Raw genomic sequence first — 13,269 nt, 5'->3', positions numbered from 1 at the left:
AAGAATAATTGCTGAGTCCTTTTGTAATTTTTGTTGTGGAAGAATTGGCGATATTTTTGTTTGCAAGCGAGGAATTAAAAAAAAAAACACTTTGAGAACCTCTGTTTTAGCCCATGTTTTTACTGGCATTTTTTACATACCCAAAACAAAAACAGTTGTTTCAGTTGGTAGAACTTGTTTCAGTTGGCCTTCAAAACGTTTAGTACGGTATTCAATGCTTGAACCATAGAGCACTAATTTGAACTTTTTCAAGAACCACACCGGTAGCGTTATTTTACTCATTAAGCGCACGTGCGCGGAAGCGCACAGAAAGAATTCGGAATTTCCCCCGTAGTGTTTAAGGCCCACTTTTTTAGCATAGGAAATGTTAAAATGTGTTTAAAACAGGTTTTACTTTTTACATTGTATGTGTTTGTTTAAGGCCCCCTTTTTAGCATAGGAAATATAAAAATGCGTTTAAAACAGGTTTTACTTTTTACGTTGTACGTATGTGTTTAGGTGGTACTGGTATATTCGTTTAAATTAGCAATTCTTGGCCAAAGAACGCATCCTAAAAAATTGGAAACATTCAAGTGACACATCATTGATGAACATGTCTTTAACGTTCGCCAAAAGTTGGTCCAAGTGCGTTAAAGTTTGCCAAGCTTTTGCTAAAACTGCTTCGAGGTAAGTTTTGTGATCATTTTCAGATGAATGAAGTGTAAATATTTAATGTTTTTCTAAAACTTTTATTTCTTTGAATATCTAGTCAAATTACATGATGTAGTAGTTGAGTGCCTGGAAAACAGTGATGACAGTTACACTAAAACGGTGAATTGCGGGGACACACAGAAACAGCTGAATTCTAAATATTGAGTAACCGGTAGGGTTCCTCTATTTCTCGACTTTTTCGTTTCTCGAGAAACGAGAAATTAAAAATCCATTTCTCGAGAAACTCGAGAGTCTCGAAATTTTTATTTAAGCCGATTTTCTAACAAAAACAAACAAAAAAAATTCCGATTGTACGTTTTTTCGCTTCTAGTAGTGATCGTAAGTAGTGATTCGCTATCAAACGAGCAAAAAACGAAGCGACTGTTATAGATTTAACGCAACCAGGCGTGACTACTGCCTGGGAAAGGTGAAAGTTTGGAGGCAACGCACGCTAAAAATCGCTGTTTTGGAAGCAAAATAAGAAAGTTATGTGTCCAGTCCGCTCTAGAGGCGAGTTGAAACGAAAAATACACGTAACAAGAGGTGTCGCATTTATTTTTTGTTTAAGATACGTGACGTAATTTTTCTCGAGAAATTTTTATTTATTTCGCGAGAATCGAGTCTCGATTTTTTCGAGATTTCTCGAGAAGGAACTCTAGTAACCGGTGACGGTGACATAGTGCCATTTGGGTTGGAGTGAGGTTTAAAATATAACTGAAGTCTAAAGCTATTATGTATTGTGCATACATACATGAAAAACATCCATCTACTGGCTGTCCTGCAATTCTGCACTTTTCGGCGCTAGTATTTTATGCCCAATATGTTTGCTGGCAATTTCTGAATCCCTTTTGGACAGTGACAGGTTTTTGTTATATTATTATAACACCTCATCCAATCTTAATAGGGCCAACTATCAGCAATTTTACCTGCAATTCACAATGTAGTGTTACCCTCAAACAATCATGATATTTCAAAATGGTTTGATTAAACCTAGGAACAGGTAACTGTAAGTATATAGCTGTGCTAAACAATTGGTGTGTGGGCGACTTGCTAAGATAATGGACTAAATACTAATGCCTTTAATATATGATATAAATCACATAACTTGTAAAACACCTCTTCTTATTCTACAGAAATGACAGCACACTCTTTGCTCACTCTGGTATTTCAACATCAATTAATACCTCATTGTTTGGCCAAAACTTCCAGAGGTCACTGTGGTATCTTGCACCATCAGCATCCAGATTTTTTAATGGCAAAACTTGTTTTCCATCTTTCACATGCAACTGTGGAGGATTTCACAGTGAAGGTAAACAGAATATTATTGTTTCTACTCTTGTTCCCAAAGGGCTTCACACCTTTCTTCTGTTTTTATTATGTCACTTATTTTTGTCCTTTAATAAATAGATTGATAGTTTGAAAAAACGAAAAAAGCAATTGCACAAAAAAACATTAGAAATTTGTAGGTCCCACTGTAAAATAAAGTAGTGGGTGTATACTACTAAAGAAGGAAAGGACTTACATAGATATTATAGAATAGAGTTTCTTTCTCGATCATATTATATTGTGACATTATGTATATATACTGCTTTGAGGGATTTTCTTTGTTTACAAAGTGTCACAAATGTGTTTGGCAGTGCCAACATACTCCAGTGCAGCCAGCCAAGTTGCAAGCTGAAAGGCTTGTGTGAGGTGATTGATGGGTAAGACTGAAAGTTATGCATGACATGGTTCATCACATAGTTGGACAATTTACAACACTGGTGTAGAGTACAGGGATGTGCGACACCCTCTCGCCTTGACCATTGTATAACATCAAAATTGCATATTGGTTCAAGTTATGTCTTGTATCAACGTGTATCAAGCTCAACACAAATCTGGAATTTGGTGCAATAACTTTCTGCAATAAAATGTTTTGAATTTTTTAGTTAATAAGTTCCTTGCTTATAGCCACTTTGTGACAGAAATTACAGGCTAAAGCCAGTAAAATGTATCTGTATTTGGTCCCATACCGGTTCAGATAGTGCACATGAAATAGGTATCAGTGCTGATGATCAACAGTCACCCCAAAAGTATTTTTTAAATTATATGATTTACAATAATAACTGGCATAGATTTGCTAAATGAACAATTACTTGTTTGAGATAAGTATAGTGTAACATTGGAAAATAAGCAGTGTGACATTGGAAATTAGCAACCATGTCAGGGCATCAAAAATTGGTAAACTTTCATATGAACCTTGTTATAAAAGTCCAAACGTAAAAAAATATTAATGTATCCCTTCATGTAAATTTGTTTAAGAAGTAAGAAATATTTAGTTTACCTTTTTACTATGAAAAACCTCAAAACAGGTCCTCATTCCATCAATGATTTATCTTATAATATTCTATGTAGTTCAAGATGTCTAACTTTGACCAAGATCTAACTATGAGTATAGAAAAATGTGACATATGATGCAAACATTTTCTTATCCCCATGTCTACTTGGCTTGTAATGTACACTTATTAATTGACAAAATTGTATTTCAGAACAATTTTAAATCAAATATCTGACAATAACTTTTAAATCAAATTACAAATGAAAACCCTTGCATTAAATCATTCATGTGCAAGTAAACACCTTCTGTATTTCCAACTGGCAAAGTGAGCTAAATTTATACAATTTACCCTATACTACATAGAAATCATGAAGTAAACCAAGTAATTATTAATCGGGTTACCTACTTCATGGTTCACCAAAAGATACTGTGCTAGGAATTATGTTTATTTTTGTGCTGTAAGTGTATTGACATATCTCCTACATGCATCTGTTTGTTAGATGATCTTTTAAAGCTAGTGTCAAAATAAAGTTTCCATCACCCTTAACTTATATTAGATTTAAACTAGGAGTGCTCCAAGTTTTTGGGGCATTTATTTCAGATCAACATACTATTTACATCCATGTTGCCTCCTCAAACACGTTGTTGATACAAAAGTATGCCAGACTATTTTCTTTACTGGTGGCAACTAAAAATGTTTTATCTCCTACAACAACCACAATTCTACCCTTATAAAATTGACAATTGAATTGATTTTAAAATAGTGTTTGATATTTCAATAACCGCACTTGATTGACCAGTCAAATAACAGCACTTCCCTGGTTGTCGGTTTCCATGAACAAATTTGCTCCCAACATTGAGAATTGCAAATTTTCTTTAAAAACCACCGTGAATTTCTTGTTTAGACAATTCTGAAATAAACAATGACAGTAACATTTATTTACTCCATTGTTTTTTTTTAAAAACTGTTTGTATGATTGTAATAAAATTAATTACTTTCAGGTGATCAAAGATTTATAGAACTTTTAAAAACTGAAGTAACAGATGAGAAAGCAAACATGCTTGAGATTCCCGTAATTAGTGGAGATTGGAAACTAAACATTGATGGAACAAAATGCATTATGAAAAAACATGTAGAGGGGGATAAGTGAGTGTATTATGTATGGGTTTGTCAGGCACTTGTTACATGTATTTTTGTAGTGATCTGGATACAAAATAGTGATCTGGATACTCAATATTTTCTCACATTGTTTTGTCTTGGCTGTTAATGAAATCAAACTTCCTCCATGTCTTAAGAAACACTGCTCAAAAAAATACCATTTCCTATTAGGTTTGATCGCTCCATGCAGGGTTATGTTCTGTACTAGTTAACAGTTACTTTCCTTAAAAAACCTGGGTTTTTAAGCAAAGGTTTTTTTGACACCTAGGTTTTTAAGCAAGCGTTTCATTGCTTTTAATGTTTGTCTTACGTTGGAACTGTTTGATTTAGATTAAAGGTTTCTTTTAATGTAAATGCATCAGTCCCTCCTGCAGATAGTTATGAACCTGATGCAAATGAGGTAAGTGGAAGTTCTGTGCAATATATACTGTATATTTTTGTTAAAAATCCATTTGATTGTTAGTAAATATTTGTATTATCTGTATGTACAAGTATGATATGTGTAAAAAACTAAAATTGCAGTGTACTTGTTGTTCATGCTTGTATCCAATCCTGACACAATTTTTTTAGGAAATTATTTCTCGACCTGATTTTTTTGTTGAAGTTACCAAGCCATCATCACAAGATACAGTGACGTTGGATTGCTTTTTCCCTGATCCAGAAATGGAGGATGAAAATGGTCAGTTCTGTGATCCGACATTGTAACTTTGGGATTTCTGTGTCAGAAAGAATGCTTTCTGCTTTTGTTACCTTTTTGGGAAGACATTTTCATTATTAGTGTACTTTCTGAAGGACAAATCTATTGATTTTACTTTTTTTTTCTTTGTAAATATAGTTATGTAGATGTGCATCCCACTTTGTTTTTGTTGATAACCACAGTATTTACCCCACTAGCCCCCTAAAATGGGTATTTTCTTCCCAAAGTTTGTCCGACTTGTTTTGCCATCAAATGTTTGATTAGTTTGGCTGAAACTTACACAGATGGTAGATATAGTTATGTAGATGTGCATCCCACTTTGTTTGTCCTGATAACCCCAGTGTTTACCCCGCTAGGGTTTGGGCTTGCTTACAAATATGCACCTAGCACTTGTATATTAAGCGAGAGGCCTAGCACATTTATAAGGGAAACTGCGGAAAAGCAAAACTAAAACGTCATAAACCGTCATCATAGGGAAGTTCCCAAATTTAAATGTTGGGCCCCTTAGCTACGATGCGATGTAACACATCTTTTCAAATAAACCTGACTGCAAGAGAAAGCAAAAATCAAGCGAACTGTTGCGCGTGTGCCAAATAAAGAATGTGTGTGCGTTTCTACTGTTTCTTCAACACACTTGGGTGATTGCACCATAGCCAACACAGTTAGGAAGCATGATGTCATGTATTGCGCTGAGAGTAATAAATCTGATTTTGACTTCAGAGTACTTTTTTTTAATTCTCAGCAACAAAAGAGAGAAATCGCTGCTCCGTTGCCATAGTTAAGCGTCACTGCAACTTTGTTTTAGCTGGGGAAGTGAAAATGAGCACTTTTGTTAACGACGTGTACTTTAATCGCATCAAATGTCCTTGGCAAATGGATGAATCGATTAACTGGATTCGTCTGTATTATGTTTTATTGTTGTGTTTCACCTTGTAGCCCAATCATTTATCCCACTAGCCCCATAAAATGGCTGAAACAATTGTTCATTTAGCATGATTGTTAAAGCAAAATATCGGTCACTGTGTTTGATTTAATCTATTTTTATGTATATCAAGTAAAATTATTTGTTTACAGAAGATTCTAAAGCTTTCAACATTCGCGCTGTAACAGTTCATTGTGGAGAAATCACTGAGCAGACTTACTCAATAGAAACTGAGAACATCGATGAGGTATGAGTATGATTTAGGCAAACTTTAACTCTAGGATATTTACAAACAATGATTTTTATTGATTTGATTTTTTTCTTCTCGAAGTTGTCCGACCTGATTTGCCATGAAATGTTTGATGCATTTGAATGAAACTTACACATATCGTAGATATAGTTATGTAAATGTGCACTCCACTTCATTTGTCTTGATAACCCCAGTATTTATCCCACTAACCCCCTAAAATGGATGATTTTTTAAACATTGTTGGAATGGACTGAAATTTGGATAGCTTGTAGAAAATGCCATATTGGTTGCAAAATGCATCTAGTGGTCAAAATTTTGTGGTTTCATATTTTTTTAGTTTGGGTGTAGAATCCCATAAGTTACCCCACTAGCCCCCTCAAATAAACGAGTTTTTCAAACAATGTTGGAATTCGCTAAAAATTGGATAGCTTGGAGAATATGCCATTTATATGTCATTTGTTCTGTTCAACCCTGTAGCCCCTACATTTACCACCTAAGCCAGGGGTTCCCAACCTTTTTTGCTGCTCGTACCCCTTTGTCAGGTCAGAGCCTTCTTTGACCCCCCAAAAATTTCTGATGGATTTTTTCAGATATATATTGCTAAATCAAATTGATCTTATAGCTCAATTAAACGTTAAAGCGGTATTTCACACAAAAATGCAAAAATCAAAAAAGAAATTAAATCTCAGTTATTTTGTTTGTCACTTCTCAGTGAGATATTTGTTGCATTGTTATGAGACAATGAGGCTTGTTTTGAAACAATTATTTGTAGATAATTGGTTTTTTTTTTCAAAGCAAAGACAGTAATAATATCATTTACAATTCCAAAATAAAACTGTACTGTAAAATCTTTTTGAAATGGTGCTCTTTGGCCCAAGGATCTTCGTACCCCTTGATGTTCAATCTCGTACCCCCAAGGGGTACGAGTACCCCTAGTTGGGAACCCCTGACCTAAGCCCTCTAAAATGGGTGAATTTTTTTAAATAATGTTGAAATTGAATTAATTTAGATTGCTTGTAGAATTTATTATTTATAGATGTTGATTGTTGTGTATCATCCTTTCTTCTAAAATAGAACATTCAATAGAACAACTTCAAACAATGTCTGAATTGAAACAAATTTGTTTAGTTTGTACTTTTGATAGCATGATTATTATTTAGGCCCAGTACTGATTACTGTGTTTTAGCTTACAACACCAAGCTTTCTCATGGTTATCTCTTGAAATGTATTATTTTTAGGAACACTATACACGGACTTGAAAAGTAGTTTAATCATAAACATTACTGCCAAGGTAGTGGTGTATATAGAATACATCGTGTAGACGTTTCGACAATCTCTGTTGTCATCATCAGTACATGTTTTCAATCAAGCTGTAGAACACGGTATATAAAGCACTAAGGGAAAAAGGGAAAAGCCAGATGTGTGAAGTGACGTCACAGACGATAACAGGGGAAATGGCGTTAGAAAGGTGGCGTAGACGAAAAGATAAGAACCGGAGATAGGGGTCAGGTGTTGAACAGACGCAAGGGCATGGAAACTGTGTCGATGTTGAGCTCGGGTTCATGCCTTTGAATAAAAAGCGATTCGAGAAACAACAGTCTCACGCGGTCTTGGTTTGCGTCCAAAATTTCCCTTAGTGCTTTATATACCGTATTCTACAGCTTGATTGAAAACATGTACTGATGATGACAACAGAGATTGTCGAAATGTCTACACGATGTATTCTATATACACCACTACCTTGGCAGTAATGTTTATGATTAAAGTATTATTTTTAGTTTTGGATGTGTAGGTAACTATGAGCTTCTGCCTGCAGAAACAACTAAGGTTATAAAAGAAGTTGGCTAATATGGGGGACCCATTATGAATTAAGTGTAGGGAATATATCAGCATTTCAAACTAGGTTACAGTGAATGTGCAAAATGTGCTCCCTTCTAGTTTATGTTTGTATTGGTGTACATAAAATATTAAAATTATTTCTGTTGTGATTGCAGTGAACCTTTTTACTGGATCCAATACTGATCATAATCAATAATTATGGGTCCCCTTCCCTGAAGGGGACGCATCTTGATTTCACTCAGTTTTTTTCTTTTTTTTTCTTTTTTCCACCTTCAAGTTTGTCCATGTACTTTTGGCATGAAATCTTTAGTGAATTTGGACGAAACTATCACAGATGGTAGATATAGTTATGCAGATGTGCCATCTGCTTTGTTTAACATGATAACCCCAGTATTTACCCCGCCAGCCCCCCAAAGTGTAAAATGTTTTTGTATGTTGCTGCGCACCACAAATGAAAGATTCTGTGGTGGAATGGTATAATAAAGGCAACAGAACATATGCTACTTGTGTTTGTGCAATACTTGGTGGGCATTTTTGCACATGCTAGTTAGAGGGGTAGTAACCAGGGAGTCGAACCGGAACTGAACCCGAACCCGCAAACCGGTTTGAGCGGTTAATTTCATTAAACCCGAACCGCTAATGACGATTTTCAAAACACCCGAACCGGAGTTGAACCCTATTTTTTGTTTGGAGTTGGACCCGAACCGGAACTGAACCAGAAAACAATTCAGTCCGTTTTATATTTTGTGATTTTTTTTCAAAACAGCGCACTGAAAAACACGTTAGATAACACTTATAGGGCGTGTCAAAAATAACAGTGCACGGTCAAAATTATTTTGGAGTTTGATAAGGCCAAGTAGATGATGGGTAGAATTAAATCGAAACGAATGAAAATTTGAACCGGTTCAAAAACCGCAAACCGGTTTGGACCGGATAATTTGCCCAAACCGGAACAAAACCCGAACCCGAAAATGAACATTTTTTAAAAATCTGAATCGAACCCGAACCCTTAAAAACAAAACGAAGTGAACCCGAACCGAACCTGAACCCATATGACAAGCGGTTCGACTCCCTGGTAGTAACAGCCTTATGACATCAGAAGCATTGACGAATGTTGCTTAGAGCACCTCTAGTGGTCAGAATTTTAAACATTGTCTGATTTGGATAAAATTTTACATGACTGTTGATTGGGTCATTGTGATTTCATATTTCATACTTTTGGGTGTTGAACCCCACTAACCCCTAAAATGGGTCAGTTTTTGAAACGGTGTCGGAATTATATGAAATTCGGACAGCTTGTAGAATTTGTCATTTATAGGTGTCAATTTTTGTGTTTAACCCTGTAGCCCCAATATTTACCCCTCTTGCCCCATAAAAAGGGTGAATTTTTTAAACATTGTCCGAATTGGATGAAATTCGGACGAGTGTGCTACTATCAACAAAATTTTCAGCTCTTCCGGCAGTTTTTTATTCTACTGTGCCAACGTTTCGATGTCCCATACGAAACACCTTCATCAGGGTAATGACATACATTGCAAACACATGTTATTATAAAGCGAAAAGGGCGGCGAAACACACACAAAAAAGGCGGTAGAAAAAACGCAATGCGCACCAATGGTCGTGTGATAACACCTGGCTCAATGGTGCAAAAGCGACCGATAAGTTATCGGCATTAGAACGTCCGTTTTAACGTTCATCGTGTTGGTGTGAGAATGTATGTTCCACGACTCTAGGAAACCTCGCTTGTGCTACTAATAGTTGTTGTTTGTTATGTTCAACACTGTCCCCCCACTAGCCCCCCAAAATGGGCCATTTATAGGTGTAGAATGTGTTTTACCCTGTTGTCCCATCATTTACCCCACAAGCCCCCCAAAATGGTTTAATTTTTAAACAATGTCTGAATTACACGAAGGGGGTCCGCGACAACTTCCTAATTTTGCAGACAATGATATTGATAAAGCGCTATTTCAAAAATATGTCTCAGCATTTTAAAATAGCATAAAACTTGTTTAAAATCGTTCTTCATAGGTGATAAACCAAAATGCATTGTGACATTTTAACCCCATTGTGATGCAACAGAGGTAAATTTTCAGTGGCAAACAACGTCACATCACAATGTAATGGCTCTTTATTATTGAGTTCCGATGTCACAGCCCAGTCAAAGTGATTGAAATTTTGGTCCTGGACCAAACATGGTTGGTATATTCTGCACCTTTTTTGGGTTGCTTGTTAATAAAAAAGGACAAAAAATACCAAAACCTTCAAAGGGTCCGCGATAAGCTTGACAGTACCAAAAGGGGTCCGCAAAGGCAAAAAGGTTGAGAACCACTGGTGTAGAGTGTGTCATTTATAGGTGTAGAATGTTGTGTTTCACCCTGTTGCCCCAATATTTACCCCACTAGCCCCCCAAAATGGTTCAATTTTTTAAACAATGACTGAATAAATGAAATTTGGACAGCTTGTAGAATGTACCATGTATAGGTGTTGATTGTTGTGTTCAACCCTCTAGCTCTATCATTTACTCCACTAACCCCCTACAGTCAAGTGCAATTCACCATTAATAGGAGCTGATTATTGTGTTTTAGCCTATTTTCTCACTATTCAACACTTTTTTTCAGATAGACCATAAAATAAAAAACTTTCAAAAATGCATTAATGGAATGAGTTTAAATAGTTTGTACTCCTTATAGCGTATTTATTTATGTGCAGTACAGATCACTGTGTTTGACCTTACAATACCAAACTTTCTCATTGTTAACTATTGAAATGCATTATTTACAACTTTGCATGTGTGGGGGACCCATGAGTTTCTGCTTGCAGAAACAACCAAGGTTATAAAAGACAGTGGATGATATGGCACCCAATATAAAATAAGTGTAGGAAATATATTAATGTTTCAAAATAGGTTATAGTGTATGTGCAAGAGAAATATGTGCTAAGCCACCCTTCTAGTTATTCATTATAATTTGCAGGATATGTACGAATCCTTGAGTAACTTTTTATCAGACCGTGGAATTAGTAAAGATTTTGGTGAAGATATTATTCAAGTAGCAACTGCCCTGGAAAATCGTGAATATGTCAAATCATTAGACAAACTTTACAAGTTTGTAAGTTGCAAATGATCGAAAGTGGAACATGGTTAGATGTAAACAATAAAGAAATACCTTGTTTGGAAATACCTGATTTAGCCTAAGCTGCTCTCTTCACAACGTTGTGATGATGCCAATACAACAATTTGATTTTTGTTTGTACGTTTCGTTGCCATTTTCAGTTCTTAAGATCTTTGCTGCAATTGGTATACGTCTGCTGTGGGGTTGACGAGATACTCGCATGTACATTTGTGTGGGGTAATCTTACATACTTACCCACTAAGTAACCACAAAGCGCGACAAGCAAAGTTACGTGATTAAAACCAAAAGGAAACATGTGTACTTGACACCACTGCCAAAACATCATAAATCACATCCTAACTGAACTTTCACTACACCACGCGAAGCGCTACACTCCCGAAACATGGTTATAATGCACTCTTGAAGCAAAAAATACGTTTTGGTGCCAGGAAAAACGCTTAGGCTATGGTGAAAACAACGTCTGTGTGTAAAACACAAAAACTTTTTTTTTGTACTACAAACCTTGCCCAATGGTTGAAAAAAAAGCTGATATCATTTGAAACTAAATGAGAACCAGTGCAGTAGGTGTACGAAACAATCGCACTGAAATGTCCATGTTTGCTAGGCAATGGAAATTAAAGTCTTTAACACATATCATAAGTTAATATTAATTGAGTAGCCTAGTGTGGTTAATATTGCATCATCTTTTTTGTTTGCTTCCGCCGGATCTCCGCCGCTTTCGTTCTTCGTGTTCTCGATATGTGGTCGACAAAAACATGGAACGTTGTTTCTTAAGATGTTTTATTCCAGCATCTGACTTGTTGTCGTTAAAATGATCGAGCCAATCGCTGGGGCGTTTACGTCGACTGAAACGATAAATAATTAGAAGATACGAAACCTGTCCCAAGGATCTCTGATAATTTGTTTAAGCATATTCCTAGCAGTTCACGGTAGTCAATTACAGAAAGCTAATTTGTGTGTGAACGTAAGAACCCCTACTTACTTGATTTGACCTTGCATAGTTTGACTAAGCAGTTCTGCACATTGAAGATTACCGTATAAAAGCGCTTCATCCATAGGTCGAGATCCATGCCTACATTCAAACGCATTTTTTTGTTATTGATAGGCCACCTTAGACACACGCGTGGGTTAACTACCTATCTGTCACAGTTTCGTCACACCCGTTTTCGATCAGTAGTCTGAGAATATCGGCCCGGCCACTTTCAGCAGCAAAGTGTGCGGCTGTTTTGCCTTCTTCATTGTGTAAATTGGGGTTTGCTTCTTGCTGAATAAAGGATAGTAACAACATCAAGTATCGTAACTTTTGAAAATAATGTCAATCATGACGTTTTTTTTATTTAATTCGGCCCTTTTCTGTTTGAGTAGGTTTATAGTGGCAATTAGCCAATGGTATGGCGTTCAGTGCCGAAAAGGGTAGCCGACAGGTAGGCTATACGAAAATTTGAGACGTCAATACCTCAAGAAGAATTTTCACAGATCTGAAATGACCGCCAATGACTGCCCACATTAGAGGGGTTCGACCACCCCAGTCATCATCTTTTTCGTCTCTGTTGAAATTTTTTTGATCAAGTAAATCTTCCAATCGCTCGATGTCACCAGAGGCAGCGATTTCGTGCAAGAGCGACATATTTTCACTCGTTTTATCCACCGAAAGTATTTAACCTGCGCGACAGTACTTTAAGTCCTGGGATGTCGGCTTTCACACGCCATGAGTTAAACCGCAGGTAATCCTAACGCTCCCCTCAAAAGTAGCTATCAACTACCCTTCAAATTACTCTTACAGAATGTGACGTTCGGTCGACAAAAAATGCCATGTCGCCCTTTGGTTATAGTTACGCGTATTTAAAACGATCCAGAACATTAAGTTAAAAAGAAACGATTAACATGACGTCAAAAAATTAGGCGATTGTGCCGGCAGGTATAGGAGAATAGCCTACACTGTAGGCCCTACAGGTTAGGCTGGCCTATATATAGGCTAAATATGTAGGCTACACTCACTTTGTATTTATTTTGAAACCGGACATAAAAATGGTACGCAACAGTACAGAAAGTTAAAAGGTACGTTTTATATGTTGTCAGTTGCGTATGTAGGCATTTGTTTTGCCCTGTTTCACATATTTCACTTACAACATTTTCAGAACACTTCCTTCGTAGATAACCTAATAATCGATATCAGGACTTCTTTGGTCAGACTTGGACAACTAGATTTTTTTTCGGTTTTTCAAATTATAGTCCCCTAAAAGGAGGACAAATTGTTGAAAAGA

The 13,269-nt window shown here is 36.3% G+C and overlaps 2 protein-coding genes across 2 annotated transcripts; one reads left to right on the top strand and one right to left on the bottom strand.

Moving 5' to 3' along the window:
• Window positions 1–474: 474 nt before the first annotated feature.
• LOC145215226 (complement component 1 Q subcomponent-binding protein, mitochondrial-like) lies at window positions 475–11,125 on the top strand. The gene is made up of 7 exons (XM_080083909.1): window positions 475–666; window positions 1,824–1,999; window positions 4,010–4,154; window positions 4,497–4,566; window positions 4,737–4,845; window positions 5,938–6,032; window positions 10,847–11,125. The coding sequence occupies exons 1-7, from the start codon at window positions 587–589 to the stop codon at window positions 10,994–10,996; spliced, it is 825 nt and encodes a 274-aa protein (XP_079940035.1). The 5' UTR covers window positions 475–586; the 3' UTR covers window positions 10,997–11,125.
• LOC145215242 (ankyrin repeat domain-containing protein 66-like) lies at window positions 10,857–12,980 on the bottom strand. The gene is made up of 4 exons (XM_080083927.1): window positions 12,462–12,980; window positions 12,142–12,269; window positions 11,988–12,077; window positions 10,857–11,850 (listed from the first exon to the last, which is right to left on the bottom strand). The coding sequence occupies exons 1-4, from the start codon at window positions 12,630–12,632 to the stop codon at window positions 11,685–11,687; spliced, it is 555 nt and encodes a 184-aa protein (XP_079940053.1). The 5' UTR covers window positions 12,633–12,980; the 3' UTR covers window positions 10,857–11,684.
• Between the last annotated feature and the right edge of the window lie 289 nt (window positions 12,981–13,269).

Source organism: Phallusia mammillata, chromosome 1, assembly GCF_965637545.1.
Source record: "Phallusia mammillata chromosome 1, kaPhaMamm4.hap1.1, whole genome shotgun sequence".
Lineage (NCBI taxonomy): Eukaryota > Metazoa > Chordata > Ascidiacea > Phlebobranchia > Ascidiidae > Phallusia > Phallusia mammillata.
This window is presented reverse-complemented; position numbering and strand designations above follow the sequence as displayed.